Below are 21,894 nucleotides of genomic sequence, written 5' to 3' on the forward strand. Positions count from 1 at the left end.
GGTTTTGTGTTGCTGTGTGGTTGACTCGGCATTGGTTGCAGGTTATGTATTGCGTCGCGCAGCTGATCGATGTAGCCAGAGTCCATGATGACGTCATTGCGGGTCGTTGATAAGAAATCACCGGGTAAGCGTATGTTGCAACCGTAGGTAAGCTGAGCGGCGCTTACGCCGGTGTCACTTCGCATAGCGGCGCGTAATCCGAGTAGGACGGTTGGTAGCTCGTTGATCCAGCTTCTTGCGGTCTGTAGTCTTGCCTTTAATGCGGCTTTAAGGACACGGTGCCATCGTTCGATGATACCGTTACACTGTGCGTGGTATGAAGTTGTACGCGTTTTTTCGATTCCTAGTAAGCGAGAAAGAGATGCAAATACTCTGCTTTCAAATTGGCGTCCTTGGTCCGTTGTTATTGTTACAGGACAACCGAAACGGGAAATCCAACCTTCGTATACCGCTTTGGCGACGTCTTCAGCTGATATTTCGCATAATGGGTATGCTTCGGGCCATCTTGTTGCTCTGTCGATCATTGTCACGAGGTATCGATGACCGCTGGCCGCGGTAGGTAGCGGACCAACGATATCAATGTGAACGTGTTCGAATCGTTCGGTTGGTGAAAAAATTGATAATCGACTTGATGTGTGGCGTTGTATTTTGGCGCGCTGACACTGTAGGCATACTTTTGCCCACTTGCCGACGTCTGCGTTCATTGAGGGCCAAAAGTAACGTTGCGTAATTAATTTTCTCGTAGTCTTGATTCCAGGGTGGCTAACGTTATGTACTGCGTTGAATGCGGTACGTCGGTATTCTTCTGGTAGGTACGGACGTAACTGTGAGGTTGAAGTTTCGCAGTGTAATTTGATATTTGAGACGGGCAGGTTGACTTTCTTGAAACATAAGTTGCTCTGTAGACTGAGTGCTTTAATGGTATCGCTATCGCGCTCTTGAGCTTCTGCAAGTAGATTGTAGTCGATCGGCGATGGACAGGTGATTGCTTCGACACGTGATAATGCATCTGCGGCTGCATTTTGAGATCCACTGATGTGTCGTATATCAGTGGTAAATTCGCTGATATAAAGTAGCTGTCGGGTGCGTCTCGGTGATTCGCTGTTTGTATTTGTTTTTGTGTAAGCGAAAGTTAGCGGCTTGTGGTCGGTGAATATTATTATTTCTCGTCCCTCGAACATTTTGCGGAAATGTTTAACAGCCATGTAGATAGCGAGTAGCTCTCGATCGTAAGTACTGTAGCGAGTCTGTGCGTCGGTGAATTTCTTCGAGAAATAGCCGAGTGGTTGCCATGAGTTGTTGATAAATTGATTGAGTGCGGCACCAGCTGTTTTGTCGCTAGCGTCGCTGAATATAGCAAGTGTCGCCTGGTGAGACGGATGAGCAAGTAAAGCGGCGTTTTTTATGCTCTCTTTACATGCTTCATAAGCTTGCGTTGATTCAGTGGTCCAGTCGATCTTAGTTTTGTCACGCTTCTTGACGTTGTGCAGGTAGGTATTTAAAGGCGCTTGAATGGTGGCGGCATCTTTGATATTTTCACGGTAAAAGTTTATCATACCGAGAAAACGTCGTAGTTCTTCTACGGTTTGTGGTTTTGGAAAATCTGTAATAGCTTGTACCTTCTCTTGGGGTGGCTGTATTCCTTCCGCTGTGACTTGGTGACCGAGGAATTTCACAGTTGGCTGGCCGAAAACACATTTTGATGGGTTGATGGTGATGCCGTATTCTTCTAGTCGCTGTAATACGATGCGTAGATGTTTTCGGTGCTCTTCCTCGTCGATTGATGCTATGAGTAGATCATCAACGAAAGGGAATACGAAGTCGAGTTCGCGCAGTACTTCGTGAATAAAGCGTTGGAAAGTCTGTCCGGCGTTCTTTAGACCAGGACACATGCGCGGAAACTCGAAAAGACCAAAAGGTGTGATGATAGCGGTTTTCTCCACATCTTGCTCGCTGACTGGCAGTTGTTGGTACGCGCGATTGAGGTCGAGTGTGGAGAAAATTTTCTTCCCTGCGAGTTGGTATGTGAAGTCACGTATACGTGGTATGGGATACCGATCGGGCTTGGTTATGGCGTTGAGCCTTCGGTAATCGCCACACACGCGTAGGTCTCCATTCTTCTTTGGCACGACGTGAAGAGGTGATGCCCAAGGGCTTTTACTTGGTCTGCATAACCCTTGATCGATCATGTTTTGGAATTCTTTCCTGACCATTTCGTAACGATGCGGTGCAATGGGGCGTGGCTTGCAGTGAAGGGGCGGTCCATTTGTTTCAATGAAGTGTTCAACGGAATGTTTGGGACTAAGCTTCATTGAAGTGATTCTGGTTGTGCCTGGGAAATCTGCTAGTATGCTGTGGTAATTTTGCTCAATGTCTATACTACGAACTGTAGGTATGTCTGCAGTACTGAGCTGAGCGTTTGTTACCAGTTTTGTTTTCCCGTCGATCAGTCTTCTGTTTTTTACGTCGACAATGAGGTGGTGGTGCTGCAAGAAATCTGCTCCCAGGATTGCCTTAGACACATCTGCTACGACGAATTTCCATGTGTATGGTCTTCGGAGGTTAAGATCGAGTTGGAGTGACTTCTCTCCGTATGTTGGAATGACCGTGTTGTTGGCGGCGTAGAGTTGAAATGGCAGTGGTTTTTCACGTGAGCCTTTTGTCTTTGGTAGCACGGAGATATTGGCTCCTGTGTCGACCAAAAAGGTAAGTTTCGTTACCCTGTCGGTAACGAAAAGGCGGTGTGATGATTCGGTAACGCCGGTTCCCGCCGCGGCCAGCGTTACTATTAGTTTTCCGACTGGTTTATGGGCTTGAAACATGGGCATGGTGGTGTGCATTTCTTCGCGTCCATACCGTAGCGATGATGGTAATAGCAGTACGGCATTGGAGATTTTTTCCGGCTTCGATCTTCCATCTGCGACTCTCGTCGGTTTTCGTTGCGCTTTGTTGATGCATTCCGCGAGCGTGATTGTGAATGGTAGCGAGAACGACTGTTGCGGTAGTTGTCGCGTGGTTGTACTCGTAGCTCGGCAACTTCCAAAGACAACCTTCTTATTTCACCGATGAGGGTGTCGATGGTTGGTTGTTCTGGAAATGGCACACGGAGTGACAGTGAGATACCGGAGACTTCTTGGCTCGACGGATGTGATGAAACTTGACGCTCTGCACCGGAATTTTCTGTGTTCGACATCTTCAATTTTCTTGGTGTTCTTCTCGGGGTCACCACTTTAGGGTAGTTTTTACTTTAGGTTGATTTGGTCCTTATTTGGTTAAAATAAAACTTCCTAATAATTCGTTGAGAAGAGGTGAAGATGGAATGTGGAATGTGTTTAATTTTTAAAAACTGTAGATTTATATACAAAAATTATCCTACCTGGCCACTAGTGGTAAACATGTGGTACCAAGATGCGAAGGGTGCGTAGACAATAAAATCGAGGCGCGGCAAAAAGTTGTCCTAACGGTAACGCAATTAACTGTTATTTTCAGAACAAATTATTGTTTCATGACGACACGTACTAATCACCTACAGATTCAGCCTTTTAGCCACTCACTCGAAACAGAATAATTATTGAGCGTATAAAAGGTGGCCTAGTGTAAACTCCGATTAATAATTATCCGAAGAATGATATAGGACGATTTTCCATTTATTTCTTTCAACTCTCTTCTTTATGCTGATGACCTTCAAATATACAATCAGTCTACTTTCAACGAATTGCCCTCTGTTATTCAGACGGCAAACTTTGATTTAGACAAAGTTGTTGAATGGAATAAATCGTTTGGTCTTCAGATAAACCCTTATAAGAGCCAGTCCATTATCATTGGAAGTGCATCGTATATAATGAGAATTATTTCTTCAACTTTACCCCAAATCACTATAGATAGTATTATCGTTCCATTTTTCTCCACTGTTAGGAAATTACTTTGGACGAGGTGTGTCATCATGGCAGTGCCAAATTAACGAACTGAGCACGAAGATCTTTTCTTCTTCTCACGCACTTAATAATTTAAGCACGCAATTTTTTGCCTTTCTCTACTAAAATTTCTCTTGCTCATTCTCTTTTACTTTCTATTCTTGATTACGATTGATAAGTTAAAGCGCTAACAAAATGTTTGCATTAGATCCATATTTGGACTTCGTAAATTTGATCATATTTCGGAGCGAAGAAAACTTAATTGACGCATTACATAACCTGTTTTTTTTGTTTTATTTATACGTATATTTTTATATTATGTAACGAAGTGTAAATAAATAAAGAATGTCCATTGGTCCACAGCCGGGATTGAACCTACGATCTCAGGGATGAGAATCGCCACGATGAAGCCACTAGGCCAACAGTGCCTAAGAGGACGAAAACCTACACATAATTCCTATCGAGATTGACAGTTGCCAAGATTATCGAAAATGAAATTGCTAAAAACATCGACTTTGATAACTCACGAAAAGTATTTTTTTTATTAATTTTTGTTAATAAGTGGTGATTTACTTTAATGAATGGTTGCTTCATTTTATCCTTTGCTTTTTTTGTATGGGTTTAAATTTCAGTTAGGGGGCGTAGTAGGAATGTCGCCCAGCGCACCGGTAGCGCTCAACCTGGCACTGTGTAGTGTGTAGCAAGTAACTGAATAAAACGGAATGTGGATGGCTCTAAAAAATTCGTGCAGCGTCGACTCACCAATATCAGCGGCGAGGCGGCTCGCTATAGTCTGACCTAGCTTTATATTCAGTACTTGTCATGAGCAGACTACAAATATCTTATCTGTGTTTATATGTTGTCTTGTTTATTGTTGTCAGTTGTATGAGAAATAGGAATTGTAAGGTGGTCTTTTTAAAATTTATTGAATTTTACCCTTTTAAAATATTATAATTTTTAGGGAAACAGCGGTGTAACGTTGCAAAAACGAATTCAACAAATTCTAATGTCGAAGTTTCAAAATATTATTTTTCTCTTGTTTTTAATTTCTCAAACCATCAGTGTTAGCAGCGATGATTTTAAGGAGGAATTATACATCAAACCTTTACCACCTATGCACTTATATGTATATTTTCAATTTATTACACTCATTACTGGAAATGCATGTAAGTTTAATTTTATGATTTCTTGTCTTATCTGTCCAATGTGCTTAATAGATACAAAATACGTATTGGGTTAAAAAAGTACACAAGCATTGATTAATATTCTTTTAGATGAACACTCCCATCTAGCACCTCGTTCCTTAAAGGAAATAATGTCAAGGTTTCAAGTTGAAGAGTTACACTTGACTTTAACAGAAGGACAATGGCGACACAAGCAATGGGGCTACCCAGTTATGGATGCAGCACCAGGTGCTGAACTTTATGCATGGTTCTCACCAACTGTTACTGATGTTAACGATAATTGGAAAAAATTAAGTGCAACACTTTCTGGCCTATTCTGTGCATCATTAAATTTTATTGATGCCCACAATACAATAAGTCCAAAAATGGCTTTGACACCCTTAGGAGCTATGAACATAGGCCTTAATTATACATCACAGTTTGCAAGATATGCATCTTTACCTCGAGAAATAGTTTGCACTGAAAACTTAACACCCTGGAAAAAGTTATTACCCTGTGAATCAAGCCATGGTTTTGCATCACTTTTAAACTCAAGGCTCATTCACAATACAAACTACCATTCTATAGGTGTACATATAAGAAAAGTTTGTTCAAATAATGAATGTACGAACTACAATTTTGAGGTGAAGCAAACAGTTGCCCTTGTGTATGATTTCAAAATTATAAATAGTATGAACTGGTCTTTTAAGTTATTGTTTGGGCAAGGATTATTTGGTGGTTGTCCACTTTCGTCATCAAGTAAGATTTACATTGATGTTACATCAAATGACACTTTGCCATTCAAATTGTCACCAAAGCCAATCAGTATTATTCAGTCCCAAAGAGGGGGAAGTGACACATTATTAGCTGTATATGTTATAAAAGCTGACAGCCCTATGATAAATATTGGAGCAAAGCATAGCATAGATAATAAGTTTTCAGTAACTATACCTCCACCATTGCATTTCAATCGCTATGTCCTAGGTTATGGTAAAGAATTTGGTGGAATTGTTACAGAAATAACAAATAACTATTGGGCACCAATTGATATTGTTCTATTAGAAAATGCACCATGGTGGTTACCAATACAACTAAGCACTCTTAGAATAAATGGAGAGGCAGAAAGTAGTCTTATTTTAAAACAATATTATTCACCAGGTCGCAGTAGACAAAGACCTTACCACTTAGAATTACTTATGAGACTGCCGCCTAAATCAACTACAACAGTGACAATTGATTTTGAATTTGTATTTTTGAAATGGCAAGAATATCCTCCAGATGCAAATCATGGTTTTTATATTGGCTCTGCTTTAATTTCTGCAAAACTACCAACAGCCAAGAATTATACCAGTATACCAATTGATGGCACTACGTTGGAGTCAGTGATTAATGCTTCAAAACCATGTAAGTACTTTATGAAGTTTATCTTAAATTATAGACATTCCCCTAACAGCCTCGGCTATTATGGGAATACTTGGTGTCGACATATAGAACAACATTTAGTTACTCAGTCATCTGGAAGGGAAGGCTAAATTAAAGCCTCATAAGGCTATATTACACCGGGGCAACACTGCAGCATACCGGCGTGCCTAAAAGTTGCATACTACAAAGTTAAAAATGTCGAACATTATGGTAAGAACCGTGCGGCATGGCACACCTTGTGTCATGTGACAGACTGTCGCAGCTTGTATTCGGGATTCCATGCGACATTTTGCGTACGTGACAATAGTTTCTAGGTTATGTTTTTGTTTGCTTTGGAAGATTCTCATCTTCCAAAACGGTCGGTCATAGAGAGGTGTAATGAAAAATATTTAGACTTAAAAACAAATTTTAAAAAAACTGCTCAAAGTCCTCAGTTGACCTTCTGGTAAAAAAAATTATAAGTCACCATCGTCTGCCTTAATATTTGTTACGAAACTAGTCCGTGGGCCATTCTGAAGTAATCTTTTTTCCACCAAAGTTTATTCTTCTTTGTTTAGCTGCATGGCTTAGTAGTACTAAATATGCTGCTGCTAAAGTTACTTGATCAGCCATATTCCATGGTGTATCCCTCGATCAAACAAGTAGGTACACCAATAACACTCAATAAACAGCGCAATGCTTTGGAAATTATCCAGGCATGATGTTGCCTCGGCGTAAAATAGGCTGCCGTATAACACATATGCCGGAAACGCTTTCGATTTGTAGCATGCCACAAGGTGTAGCATGCGGCACTGTCGTAAGTTGTTTACTCGAGTAGGACGCGACAGTACTTCAATCCGGACGATAGCTACAACTCTGTTTTCACTTCTGGCACCTCGCTGGTTGACACGTGACTTAAATCGTCGAGGATCATGTTCTTTCTGATCGGCTAAATCCTTCGGCGGTTCGTAGCCATGTAGAATCTGTCTGCTACTTCTATCGCATAGATGATGGGGAGGAACTTTTTGGATTAATACCTACGACTAAATTTCATTATTGGACTTCAAGACAGAATTCAAATTTCCACCTTGATGTCCGGCGTTTCACGACAGCGTTTTTTAAGACAATTGCTGCTGCACCCACTACCTCTTTATATAACCAGCTGCAATTCTAGATAGTTTCGAAACGTTCAAGTGCCTCCAAGGGAAGAGACTTTGCTTCATGTCGCGTAAAAAATGAATGAATTCATTCAATTCATTCGTTGAAAATGTTTCATTTTAGATCGGGTCATATAGAAATAAATGTTTAAAATTTAATTTATTTCTGTTTTAGGGTATCCTGCAGTCTTCCGAACAAATGGTGCTATGGTATCTTTACCCACGCCTGATTTCAGTATGCCATACAATGTAATATGTCTTGCTTGCACTGTTGTAGCATTGGCTTTTGGACCTCTTCACAATATATGTACTAAAGAATTAGTGTTAAAACCATCTGGAACATCGCTTTCATTGCGCCAAAGAATAATTAATTTATTTAAGAAAAAGAAAGACTAGTCACAACTTTAATACTTAAAATAAATTTATTTAAAACAGACTGTATTTGTATATTTTTTTAATGTTCTGGAAATCTAGATTAACTTTATTATTTTTAGATCATAATACATTAATACTAAGCATAGAGTGTATAAAATAGATACAAGGGATTTTTCGATATCTCTTCACACCAAGTAAGTTGCAAGTTATTACTCTGTGGTTTTATCCACGATGTGCTGACCTTATAACAGTCCTTATTTACTCCAAGACCACAGACTAGAGTTTATTCTAGCGTGAGGCAGATCACGACTCCAAAAGTTTGTCTCGGAACTGATAGAAATTTACTTTGTATTCTCGTAAATTGTGTATGAATAACGTCATATTTCTTAATAATATCTTGCATTAAGTGCTAACACGGCGACGAAGAATTTTTATATAAGCTTTTATCAAAAGTCAAAGAATTCCAATGTTTAGACTGTATTTTGATGTGTTAAACATAAAACTAAAGGGTTCATGGTTATATATTTAAATACCTATTTAAAAAAAAGTAAAGTGCACTTGACAATGACATAAAATTCTTTTTGTATGCATTCATTGTTTACATAATTTTTTTATGATATTTCATATTTTACAATAAAGGTGCATTATTCCAGAGATAAAAATTTCGCACATTACATATCGACTATATGTGCGTAAGTAGACATTTGAGATTAGTACCCTACACATCGTCCATATGTAGCGTCTTAACTAAATACTAAAAAAAAATGTGGATTTATGAGAGAAACTATTCTTTAAGCGAGTTCTGCTATTAAGAATTTCTTAACCGCCTTGAAGTAGGAAAGTAATAATGTAAGTACTGTTAGGGCGACAGTAGTCAGTAAAACGAATGTGTGGACCACTTCTGAATGTCTGTTAAGCTAGCAGATCCTGTAAAAAGAAAGATGTTTATTCAAGATAATAGCTAGTATTTGAACCTTGTTCTGGATTAGCGTTTAATTTTTAATATGTCAATTGCAGCATCATGTCTCGTCATGAATATAAGGCAAATGATAATATATTATTGGATCAAAATGATGACTTACTTCTCAAAATGGGTACGTTGTACTCACAATTTTGAAACAATCAGTAGCGTTAACGTTTTTGGGTTAGAAAAGTGTAACGGTAATTTTTTTTGTCTACATATATGCTTACCTCTAAAACTACTTAACGAAATTCAGAAATAGGTTGTCTTTCGTGGAGCAACATACAGGCTTTGTGAGTCTTAATGTCACGAAGAAAAGTTAAGAACTTTTGTAAGAAATTAAAGAGTTTTTAACAGGCCATGCGCTGAGAAAAAAAATTACTTAACGCCTTGCCTGTTCAAAATTGCATAGGAAATGTAGACTATAAGTCAATAGTTTCTCTTATCAAAATAGGGTGCGTATGTAGGCCTGAATTTTTTTTCCTCCTTAATACGAATTGTAAAATATGGATGTTTATAGTAAAAAGGTTGCTTTTATTTCAGAAAAGTATGTTAAATGTCCGCGATGTAAAAATTATCTTCGATTTTACCGCCGCAAGAGATTAACACTTGAGAAACGAGAATGCAAGCATGTGTGCGATCACTGCTTAAATGAATATTTATTTCGTAAGCCAAGTAGCACACGTGAAAAAGATAGGAAAGGTATAGGTAGGGAATATTCACCATTTAAATATAATAAAAAAAAGGTGAAACTGTGGCTTTCAAGAATAATAGATTTATTAGAGAGTAATTTAATACTTTACAAAACTGCAAACTTATCAAAACAAGCAGAAAAAAAGGGATTGCTATGTGAATCCCGATATAGATCTTACAAATTCCATGAACCGGTGTTGGATCAAATGTTTAGTTTTTCAAGGAACCACGCGCAAATTAACGAAAGTTCAGAGGTTGTGAATGAACCACAAGGTGTAAGATATGATATTGAGGGGCACGAAGAAACATACAACAAAATAAAATTAGTGAAAGGTTTAGATGATATTGGCTCAATCGATACTTTTCATGATGATATAACGATTTCATCTACTGATAGTCGTTTAAACCATCCTTTTATGTTACAAGAAAAGTTACACGTATTAAAAAAGGTTATTCTTGAAGACAATAACGAAACGAAAAAAAAATATGGTGATAAATCTAGAAGAGTCGCCACAGCTAAAAGACGTAATGTTAATAAACGCGTAGATGTTCGGGAATTGTCTTTTGAAACACATATGGAAAACGATAGACAAAAGTTTTCTGTAACTTCTTTGAAGCGGTTTAACTCTTTAGAATCTCTGGTAACTTCAATATCAGGTTTCACGGAAAAAACTTTAGAACACAATTTCAGTTACTTTTTTCCTAAAGATGAACAAGATAAGCACCCTATTAGACGGCATAAAAGCTCTTCCGAAATAATTAAAGATACAATAGATATGTTAAGTGAGCGGGCGGAGTTGGAAAGAAAAAAAAGGGACGAAATACGAAAGAAAAAACTTCAAGAAGAGCAAAAATCTAAATTAGCTCGTATTGAAAAGTTAAAGCAAAATGCTGAACTAGAAAATCAAACTAATATAGAAGAAAAAAAAGACGTAACTTTTAGCACAAAAGGCAACGATAAAACAGAAAAATCAAGCACCAAATCGTTAAAAGATACAAAATCAAAGTTACACAAAGCTGTTAAGGATATTAAGTTAGAGTTTAAAAAAGAACGTGTCAAATTAGAAAAAGAAGTTATTAAAGAAAATAAAGTGGAGCGACCTCTTAAAGATAAATCGATAAAGGAAACGGATAAATCTCCCAAGGAAGATTTGAAAAAAGACAAACCATTACAAAATGAATTAAAAAAAAGTAGAGACAAATCTCCAAAAGAAGTTTTGGACAAAGAAGCACAACTTTCAAATAAGGAGCAAAAATTAAAAGCAAAAGAAGAAAAAGAAAAACTTTTAAAAATAGAAAAAGAAAAAAAGATGCAAGAACGCGCTGAGAAGGAAGAAAAACTGAAAAATGAAAAAGAAGAAAAAGAAAGACTTAAAAAAGAAAAAGCCGAACAATCTCTAAAAGAGAAAGAGCGAATTCAGAAAGAAAAAAGTCAAAAGCCGTCTGACCATCAAGTTAAAGGTATTGATCCAAAAGAAAAGCACGCGAAAGGTGAAAAGGTTATAGAAAAAAAAAATTCAGAAAAAGGTAATAGTGGCAAGAGATTGCAAGATAACATTGAAAAAAAATTAAAAGAAGAGGCATATTCAAAAATGGTTATAGATTCTCAATCAAAACCTGAAACTGATGAAAAAAGTAGCGTGTCTAAGCCCAAAAAAGAGGAGGTGACAACATTTAAGGAATTAAATATTAGCCAAGTGAAATTGAGAAAACATTCACAGGACAGTTTAATTTTGCAACTTGTTAAATTAAAACAGTCTGAAAGAAAGGAACCTCGGGCGAGACCACAACGCTTATCAGAAATAAATGTATCCCCTATCATACGTCGGGCACATAAAGACCATAACAATATCCACGACTCGTGCATTCTTTGCCGCGATTCTGATTTAGAACTTGATGTCGATAATATTTTATTCGGTGAACAAAAATCAAGTGAACCAACGGATCTGATAATGGGTCGAAAAATTATTAAACTTAAAGAGTCTCCGAGGATTAATAAAAAAGAGACCAAAAATATTACCACATTTGAGCCTTTAATGTTTCAATCTACTTTTATTGAAGAAGATTCTCTGACGAAGTCGGATATAAGTACCTTAGTGAAAAGTAAACCTCCACCTGTGTCCAAGCGAGTATGTATTATTTTATTTTATCATAGTATATATCTACAAACAAACTAACAATTTAATCCATAAGTATACTCACACAAATAAAAGTACATATATACATTAGAGTTTAGGTGTCCCTTGGCGCTCAGTTATTGCTTCATCGTTACATGGCGATGATAAAGCGCCGGTTAAATGTACAACGTTAGATAAACAGTAGGTACATAAATATTTAAAAGAAGAAAAGAGTACAAACATGGTGCTTTAGACTAACTTAACTTATAAAATACAAAAATGACACTGAAAAAGTACTTAAATTTTTAAAATGATTATTAAATAGAAATTTATTATAAATTATGAATTATACGTCAAAGCTACTCCTCCACTATCTACTTAATACGTTGTTATTGAAAACCTCAATATTAAATAATTTAAAAAGAACAAAATTAAGTATGTATTGTGTGTCATCGGGTATGTATTTTTTTTGTAAATTGAGTAGTATGGTAAAGTGACGTTCCTCTGTGAAAACCTATTAATATTTTGCCCTATGTATTAATATAAATGTAAACGCATTCACACTTAAACTACTAAGACAATTTTTACAAAAAAATAATTAGCCTATATAGGCTCTACGACACGATAAAACTAATGGGAGCAGACGGCATCAATGAAAAATGTTCCTTGCATACATAAATAACATCCATACAGTTTTACTTGTTTATTGGTTATTGTATAGACACAAAAAACAAACCCTATAAAAAAACTATTCTCTAAAAAAAACGCCATAAATAGAAATTGTACCCGATAAAATGATTCAGTTTTTAATGAAACAAATGTCTCAGGAATGATGTACAAAATAAAATAAACACTAAACAGTCATACATACTCTCGAATACAAGCAAGATACGACCTAATCACAGACACATTTATGGGTAGGCCATTCATAGCATTTTTGCTGTTGCCTACCTAATTAAATAAATAAATAAAACTGTACATTACTTTTAAATTGCAAAATTTCAATAATTTACTTGCAATACCTATATTATAATTTATTATTTGTTCATTATGTATTTAAATTTTTAAATTGTCTATTCCTGTCAACTTCAAGCTATTCTTTCAATTTTGATGGACATTATTTTTAAACTGTTTAACGCTTTTGATTAATTTATTTTATAATTATTTAATATTTTTCTTTACGTAAATTTACTAAATATTTTGGAAGGGATGTCCAAAAGCAAGAAAGGTGATACACATACAAAGGTGTGAAAGACACGCTTTTATGCGATAAGTTTATAATGAGATTATACCCGATTATAATAGCTTCGCCTTAAACGTTATTAATTCTACTTTATAAGCTAAGAAAGCTTCGATCTCCCGGCACGTGAGACAGCGCTAATTTTAACTTTTCTATACGCCTTTTGGAGAACTGTTGTGGCGCGGAGTTGTGGCAGATTCAGGCAATACACCGAAGTTCGCATACGATCGCTGTACGGTTTTATTTTAGTAAGTTAAAAAAATATTAAAAAGTGCTCTCTAAACAAAAAATTGGTGGTACGAGGTACTGTTGTGTTGTAAGGGTGTAAAAATTCCCAATCTCGGATTCGGCATCTTTATTCGTTTCCAAGACGAAAATGGAAAATAAAAATTCCTGTGTCATAAATTTCCACGACCTCCTGAACACGGAGAATTTGAAATAGGTAATGCCCAATAATTTTCAATTGGTGTTATAGATACCGGCAAACATCTTGAAAAAATGTCCTTGCCTGCGCAGAAGCGATTTTTAGGTGCGCGGCAACCGGAGAGTGACATGTCGATCGCGTGATTGGTAAATCAGTTGATGTTTGTGTCACGCGCTGTGTACGATGTGCAAACTTTCCCCCACTCCCTTATTTAATGTACAAGAAGTTTGCGGGATCTATATTAGTAATATGATAATCCTACGACTAAATAGAGACGCGGCGGTTCTACGCCAATAAAAGGAAAGCGTATCGTACAAGCCTAGCCGCATTCTTCTATACAGTAAACTCGCTGTTAGTAGTAGTAAATTATCCCATCCAAAAAGAAATGAAGTAACTTCAGATGAGTATACAAAAGACCCCAGGTATTAAAATTTCTAACCTATTTAAATATAATTTAGCTATAATAAAAATAATAGAAATATTTTTTTTTATTGCCAAGAAAAAATATATGCATAAACTTTCTGAAATCCACACTTGATAATTGTTTGGCTAACATTATGTCTTACATTATTTCTTATTGCGTTAAACAAAACAATAATCGAAAACGTACAGCGACTCATGCAAATCATATAAGTGAAACCACCGCGAGTTGCTAACCGAGGAGCTAACCTAACCATCAGTTGGCGTTGCCGTAGCACCGCCACGATATTCAAGAGGCGTATACCCTTAAAATTTTTATAGGCTGCTTCTTTTAAATAAGCCATAATACGCAACTTGCGTGCTATGGCTGAGCGTTGCATTGGAGCAAAGAGGGATTGAAAAATGACAAATCATTTTAAATTGGCACAATCGTTACATTAGTAATTAAAATCTATAATAATAAAAAATAAACCTTAATTGATGACATAGATTGACCCGGAGGCTGCCAAAGGTGTAATAAGATACGCTCTGTCGGACCGCTCCTTTATCGACAAAGGTTGGACGATGTTACCCACTGAGAAAGTGGTCCGAAAAGTAATATTATATAACCTTTTATTGTTTTTTTTATCACATATAATTTTTTTTTCGCTTACTCGTAATGGCACATATGAGGTTTTAGATCATTTATGATGTTTATGTACCAAGTTCATTAATATCTGGTTAACTGAATAAAATCATTTTAATATTGCGATGTTTTGTTAATATATACTATACTATAATGTTTTTACAGATGAACGTATATCGTATGAGACCAGCACATCCTGAGTTCGATTGGTTTGAACATAACAAAAATAAAAAATTGATGCATTACGATACAGGTGAAAAACTAGCTGAGTTTGATGATGATGGAAAAGGTAGATGGTTTTATCGGAATGGCAGATTAGCTCTCGATTATTACGATGCAGAAGGTATGATTCAGATAGTTTTCATATAAAACAAACATTACAAAAAATCTGAAAACCAGAAAATTACATTTTGAATTAGTTCGACGTGATAATTTCAGTAAATTGACCCAGTTGTCAGGTGGATAAATTGTGAAAAACATGGTGTAAAAATTCTTTATATGTACTCTTCCATGTTTCGTGGAAGCCAAATATATATACATAATATTATGCTACGACAAATTAACTCGGTTTTATTGTTTAAGAGCATCTTTTTTATCTTTCTTTGGAATAATCAATCCTTTGCTACACTAAAACATATTTACTGTTTGTGATATTATTATTTACAGAAACAAACGCTCAACAACGATTTGTTATCTACAGCAACGGCGAGCCTGACGAGCGTGGCCGTCCTCGGCCTTTCACGATTCTCGCTACATTTGATTATTTAGGTAACGGTGTGGTGTTTGATCACAGCGGGAAAATAAGGTTAAGTATAGATCCTAAAAAAATGTTCGTCTTCTTATAATACTTAAGAATAGGACAAGCTACAAACGCCAAACTCTGGCATACAGACGTTCCAACGCATTTAAAAGGTTATTTTTAAAAGATATTTTAATATAAAAACTCTTTTCAAATACTATTCAAAAAAATTTCAGGCTCAAATATAACCAAACGGAAGGAGTTATTTTAGATAAAAGTATTGGGCCTGTATCACATTGGAAATGGCATACATTAAATGACCCACCTGTACTTCAACAAGTTATGATTGACACCCAGATGGCGCATAAGGACCCGGGGATACTAAAACTGGGAGGCCATGGGGATGAAAAGCCAAGACAAGATAATGAAGAAATGCTCGCCATTGAATTTGACAACTTTATAAAAGAGAAGAGTAAGAAATTAACACAAAAATTTAAGCCATTTCAAATCAAAATGAAGGCACTTAAAATTAACGAGAACTTTTCTTTGAAAGTTCTCGATCAAGCTACAGTATATTTAATTTTTCGAGATGGTTCAACGAATTTGAAATTAAACATAGGAATGATCCTGGATCATAAGGAAATTGTTGATACTGACACGGCAGAAGTTGGAGAAGTATCTAACAGCCTAGAACGCTTTCCCGCCAAAACCGATAGTTTAGCGGGCTTACAACATAGTGTTGCCCATGCTCAACGTGTAGAGCGGGCTCGAATAGAACGTGAGCGGCGTTTGCGACCCACTCAGTCTAACACAAGCGCAGATAAACTAACAGCTGCTGCTTCAAAACCCTTGCGGCACCCATTTCGCACGACAGCTATACCTTCTAATCCTTCAATTAATACTACAGAATGTCGTTGTAAATATAGAAAGCCATCTACTTGTAATATTTATTATGATACACGTTTAGTTTAATATATTTATTCTATTTTAGTTAAAATTAATTTAATTTTCATGCCTAAGTAGTAACAGTATTTTTCAGTTCAATTTTAGGGCTATACTCAAGAGTTGAAAATAATGAGTTACTATATTACTCACTATAAGTTATTTGTGTATATATAACTTATTGCAAAAAAAAAGACCAAAAAAATATTAATAATATTATATTATATATATAGCCGATCGAGTTTGCGCACCTATTAATGCATGCCTCTTAATTCGTATTTGTTATGAACGAGATGACAGTCATAGACAACTTAAAAAGTCTTATCCACGTCATCGCATCCACCCTTTCATATACGATCAAATTAAATTTGCCGTCGTGTATCCTTGTTAAAGCAACAACGTTATTTGGTCGCATTATAGTGCTGGTGTCTTTCAAGAATAGTATATTCAATTAGCTGACACGGCAAACGATGTTTTGCCATAAGTTCTACTGGAGAAAAAAAAATTGGTGATCTATCACCAATTTTTTTTCACTCTTCTAAGAGTGAAAATTTAGGGTTGTATCTATTTTTTAATGCCACATAATAAATAATTAATCACCCCTTATAACTTAGGGGTTTGAAAGATATATAGCAGCTGATTCTCAGACTTGCTGAATATATGTCAAAAATGTCATAAGAATCGGTCGAGCCGTTTCGGAGGAGTATGGGAAAGACCATTGTGACACGAGAATTTTATATATTAGATAAAGTTCTCAAGCCACGCCTGCCTCTCTGTATGAATGCGATTTTTATTCAATAAAAAATGACGACACGCCGATCCTGCATAGATTAAACATGAACATGATTTTGTTCGCAACGAGAATCTTTAAGGATGGCGTTAGAAAACAATGGACTAAAGTATATTATCATCCGTTATTTTAGCGTGGTTCCTGCCTCCTGCTTGTCATGCTTTATTTAGTTCTTAACTCTTATAACTTGTTCTAATGTTTCTTGCCTCATTTGACAATTTGACTGACTGTTGACAACTAATAACAGACTCAGAGATTAGGTACTAACTAGTAACTATCCTACATTATTCATAATTCATATAGTAATATGGTTGTTTCTTTATTGAATCATGATTTTCTTACTTGAAACTAATTAATTTAATTAAAGTTAGATCATTTAAGTTTTTTAATTACTAGGTAAAGGCGTGTCTAAAATCTTAGTTTTGGTAATACTTGCAATTTCTTTGAAATGTAATGATTGGATGTACACAAAATGGTATGTTACAAACGAAACTTGCAGTGTAGTTACTCTTTTGAGGCAATAATAGTAATTATCATTTGTATTACAGAGTTATCAAGATGAATATGTCGGCTCATTTCCTAAAGATTTCAGCTATGGACCATTCGAACAAAATGGTGAAAGTGATGATACGTCGTTACAGGAGGATCACAAACCCAGAATCCTTTTAATGGGTTTAAGGAGGTGCAAATTAAAATCTAGAATAATAATTTGTAAGAATTTTTTTAATCCCATATAATTTTAATCACTTTTCAGGTCGGGAAAATCTTCTATTCAAAAAGTTGTATTTCATAAGATGTCACCCAATGAAACATTGTTTCTGGAATCAACTAACAAAATAGTAAAAGACGATATAAACAATAGTAGTTTTGTCCAATTTCAAATATGGGATTTTCCAGGTCAGATAGATTTTTTTGATGCAAAATTTGATTCTGATACAATATTCGGTGGATGTGGCGCACTGGTTTTTGTTATTGATGCCCAGGTATTTGAAATTACTATTGTTCAATTGCATTCTTTAAAAAAAAATACCATTTATTTTTGGTAACCTATGAAGGCATAATATACAAAATTAACATAATTTAATTTCAGGATGATTATCAAGATGCCTTAGATAAGTTGCAACAAACAGTTACCAAAGCATACAGAGTGAATAGTAGTATAAAATTTGAAGTATTTATTCATAAGGTGAGTATATAAGTTAACAATTAGTATTCATGTTTGAGCTGAGTTGAGTTTGTTTGTTTGTTTTGTTAAATTGACAGTTATTGCCACAACTACTATGCTATATAAATATTTTATTATTGATTGGTGATGCATAAAATTAACCCTGATGTCATATAGATATTTCCTTCTTTGTATGCAAATAATGTTTTTTAACCTTTGAAAATAATGAAGATAAAAAATTGTGTTTCTTTTTATTACTTAGATTAAATACTGGCCTATTTGACATATAAACATAAAACCTATAGGTGTAAATATTTTTCATAATATTATTAAAGATATAGATAACAAAAATTGACCTTTTAAGGCATTTTAAAAATATTCATTCCAATTCAAAATCATGCTCAATAAAAATGCAACATCACCTAAAAAAGAAGCTTTCTAAAAGCTTGTCTGTTGTCTTAAATAGTGCTTTTGGCTTTATTTAATTTTATTCTCAAGTTTTCAATATTTTTTGATTCTTTTGAGTACAAAATCTATTTATAGTCTCCCCACACAAAGAAATCTATTGGGTTTAAGTCAGGCCACCTTGAGGGCCAATCAATGAGTCCACCGCAACCAATCTACCTGTTTAGAAATACTCTGAAAAAAGCAAAAATTCATCAAAACAAAAAAATATTTAACCCTCTATCTCTGGACCACTTCTTGAAACTCTTTTTGGGACAACCTGTATATTAGCCAATCATAATGTTGAATCAATCAATAAATAATATAAATAATTATTCAAATACTATACTATTTTAAAATTTCCATTGTAGGTTGATGGACTGAATGACGATTACAAAATGGAAACACAAAGGGATATACATCACAGAGCCACTGAGGATTTAGCAGAAAATGGACTGGAGCATGTTCACTTATCATTTCACTTGACTTCAATCTATGATCATTCAATATTTGAAGCATTTAGTAAAGTTGTACAAAAGTTAATTCCACAATTGCCAACATTGGAAAATCTACTTAATATACTCATATCAGTAAGTATATGTTATATAACTGAGCAATGATTGATTGCAGTTTAGTATATATAATAAATAAAATTGTTATTTATAAGATGAGATAAATGCATTTCTTACAATCCTAAATTTTAATTTATTATTAAATGGTATTAGGCGCTTTGTGCCTAAATGGTTCGGAGTGCTTAGTGTGAGAATTCAGAGTCTATGTTATGTTGTGAACTCCCACATGTCAGAATACATTGTTAACACACGGGGGTCATGGTTAGTCTCAAATTTATGAGGTATTCTGAGACTTAGTATCTACTTGGTAGATAGTCCAGAAGGAGTGTAACTATGAATCCTGAGATTACACAAATTGTTAGACATACCTGGGTTGGTTTGGCCAAAGATAATTTTAAATTAACTTTATAATTTTCAGCTTTGAAGGAAATTGTGTGGTCTAGTCTTTTAAAATCCATTTTTTTTTACTTTCAGAATTCTGGCATAGAAAAGGCATTCTTGTTTGATGTTGTATCCAAAATTTACATTGCAACTGACAGTTCACCAGTGGATATGCAAAGCTATGAACTTTGTTGCGACATGATTGATGTTGTTATTGACATATCTTGTATTTATGGGTATGTGTAATACTTTCACTTGTAGAAAATCATTATATTGTAATATGTTTATTTGCAATAAAAGTTATAGCAGTAAACTTATCAACACTGGCTTTGAAAATATTCCGTATCAGTAACAGTTTCATATTATTTTTTGATATTCTATCTAAAAGTACACAATTAATTACAGTATGGTGGAAGAAACAGAAACAAATACTTTCAACAATCAGAGTTCAAGTCTCATAAAGCTTAATAATGGAACAGTTTTATATTTAAGAGAGGTCAATAAGTTTCTAGCTCTAGTTTGCATACTTAGAGAAGAAAATTTCCAAAAGCAAGGTAACAATAATTTTATAAAATGTATTATTTACGAAGTTGGCTTGACGAAGTTGTACTTGAGATAAGCATGTGTCTGATCTATAACTTATAAATTTTATTAGCCTGGTTTACATAAAGTTATAAATGTTGGGTTGAAAACTAATTTATTTAATAAATATATCATAGTTTAAATAGTATGAGACCATAGAATTTAAGAGAAATAAAATTAAGAATTGAGTTGAGTAAAAATTGAGAATTCAGTTCATTAAGGGATCCTATACATGGGCTACACTTTTAATGTGTATGTGTAATATGTGGCTACATCATTGCCGGCTATATCAATAAAATAAAAAAAAAACAAAGCACATGGCTGAAAAATTTATATCTCGGCAATATTTTTGCAACAGTATATGACGCATTATTTTGTCTTTATACAGTCTACATACATGGCTAGCCCAGTATCTATAGCTGCAATGGCGAACTCATACACGTTAAAACAGCTTATGTTTTAAAAGTCAAAATAAATAAAAAACTAAGAAACATGTGGATTCAACCTTACTTAATAGGAATGATACATTAGATATTTTAAGTCTGGAAATAAGACTCGATTAACAATTATTTAAAAACTTTACACGAATGTCACGAATCGTGGCATAACAAAGGGACGCATTTAGGCCGTAAAGCAAGACAGCAATAATATAGCTGAGAAATATTGCAGTATTTCGATTGCAAAGCGATCTGTCGGCTATATGGCTGGGACATAAAACATTCATCGGACATACAAAAATATTTGGCAATACATCCGGGCCATACTACAAATAATTAAAAAAAGAAATTGCATAATCTAGCCGTAAATACTGGCTGATGCTACCAGACACACTCTTGCAGCTATACATTTTCATGGCCCGTCTAGTAGCCCCTTTATAGATGTAGTACATATAGCTGGATAGAGAATTATAAACTATACATAGATTTCATATTTTTAGGATACAATATAAAAACTTTCCTTTTAATTCACGTTCTATTTGTGAAAACTGTATGGAACCCGTTCCATAGTTTAAACAATCTAAATGTACAGTGTTACAACTGTTAGTTATTGCAAACCAATTAATTTTGTTGCAGGTGTGATTGATTACAACTTTTTGTGCTTCCGTGATGCAATAACTCAAGTGTTTGAATTACGCAATAAAACACAAAACATTACATTGTCTCAAATTGAAAACAATCTTCCAAATGGTGCAGGTGATTCAGTAGAGAGTACCTCCGAACAGCTGCCATAGCACAAAATACATAATCATCAAGTATCTATATAGTTAAATTTTGTTTTACTTTAAATGTACATCTGAATATTTTAGATATAAACTAATATGCTTGTAATACTTATTATTGTAAAAAAATATATTGCAAAGAAAATCATATATTTTAATCTTGCCTTTTAATTTTTTATTAAAAAGAAGAAAAAGAGTAAAGAAGTAAAGAGTAAAAAGCACATCTTAAGGGCCTATTATGCGGGAGTTAATATTAAGCTGGTTTTATTATATTATTAATCTACATCTGATTTCTTTTATTAATATAATATTATTATCAGATAAAACTAAAAAAAGTACTGGGGTTGGAATTGGGTATTTAATTTTAATAATGGATACAATATAAAAGTACACAATTCTCAATAAAACAGGACAATTTATAATGATTACTTGTAACTATAAATATCTGTAATTATTTGGTTTGATTGGAATAAATTCGTTGCGCAAATAAATTACTCATCCATTATAAACACAGAAATAAGAGTAATACAAATGTATATGTACTATCAATAATATACATACATTCCAACT

The 21,894-nt window shown here is 34.7% G+C and overlaps 3 protein-coding genes across 6 annotated transcripts; all 3 read left to right on the plus strand.

Moving 5' to 3' along the window:
* Positions 1–4,755: 4,755 nt before the first annotated feature.
* LOC123716197 (GPI transamidase component PIG-T) lies at positions 4,756–8,065 on the plus strand. The gene is made up of 3 exons (XM_045671815.1): positions 4,756–5,080; positions 5,189–6,481; positions 7,811–8,065. Exons 1-3 carry the CDS (start codon positions 4,921–4,923, stop codon positions 8,029–8,031), a joined length of 1,674 nt encoding a protein of 557 aa, XP_045527771.1. The 5' UTR covers positions 4,756–4,920; the 3' UTR covers positions 8,032–8,065.
* Positions 8,066–8,603: 538 nt separating this feature from the next.
* Positions 8,604–15,639, plus strand: LOC123716196 (calponin homology domain-containing protein DDB_G0272472-like). Of its 3 annotated transcripts, none has more exons than XM_045671812.1 (7): positions 8,604–8,859; positions 9,028–9,104; positions 9,515–11,793; positions 14,355–14,459; positions 14,656–14,833; positions 15,157–15,258; positions 15,466–15,639. In XM_045671812.1, exons 2-7 carry the CDS (start codon positions 9,032–9,034, stop codon positions 15,498–15,500), a joined length of 2,772 nt encoding a protein of 923 aa, XP_045527768.1. In that variant the 5' UTR covers positions 8,604–8,859; positions 9,028–9,031; the 3' UTR covers positions 15,501–15,639. The 3 variants fall into 3 exon arrangements, with proteins under 3 accessions (XP_045527768.1, XP_045527769.1, XP_045527770.1); XM_045671813.1 differs by having other exon boundaries at positions 15,191–15,295; positions 15,466–15,607; XM_045671814.1 differs by having other exon boundaries at positions 15,191–15,258; positions 15,466–15,604.
* Positions 15,640–17,202: 1,563 nt separating this feature from the next.
* LOC123716569 (ras-related GTP-binding protein C) lies at positions 17,203–21,482 on the plus strand. Of its 2 annotated transcripts, XM_045672375.1 has the most exons (9): positions 17,203–17,221; positions 17,358–17,436; positions 17,510–17,643; positions 17,716–17,944; positions 18,052–18,147; positions 18,942–19,160; positions 19,617–19,759; positions 19,929–20,077; positions 21,179–21,482. In XM_045672375.1, exons 2-9 carry the CDS (start codon positions 17,434–17,436, stop codon positions 21,334–21,336), a joined length of 1,131 nt encoding a protein of 376 aa, XP_045528331.1. In that variant the 5' UTR covers positions 17,203–17,221; positions 17,358–17,433; the 3' UTR covers positions 21,337–21,482. The 2 variants fall into 2 exon arrangements, with proteins under 2 accessions (XP_045528331.1, XP_045528330.1); XM_045672374.1 differs by lacking the exon at positions 17,203–17,221 and having other exon boundaries at positions 17,252–17,436.
* Positions 21,483–21,894: the final 412 nt, after the last annotated feature.

Source organism: Pieris brassicae, chromosome 11 (assembly GCF_905147105.1).
Source record: "Pieris brassicae chromosome 11, ilPieBrab1.1, whole genome shotgun sequence".
Lineage (NCBI taxonomy): Eukaryota > Metazoa > Arthropoda > Insecta > Lepidoptera > Pieridae > Pieris > Pieris brassicae.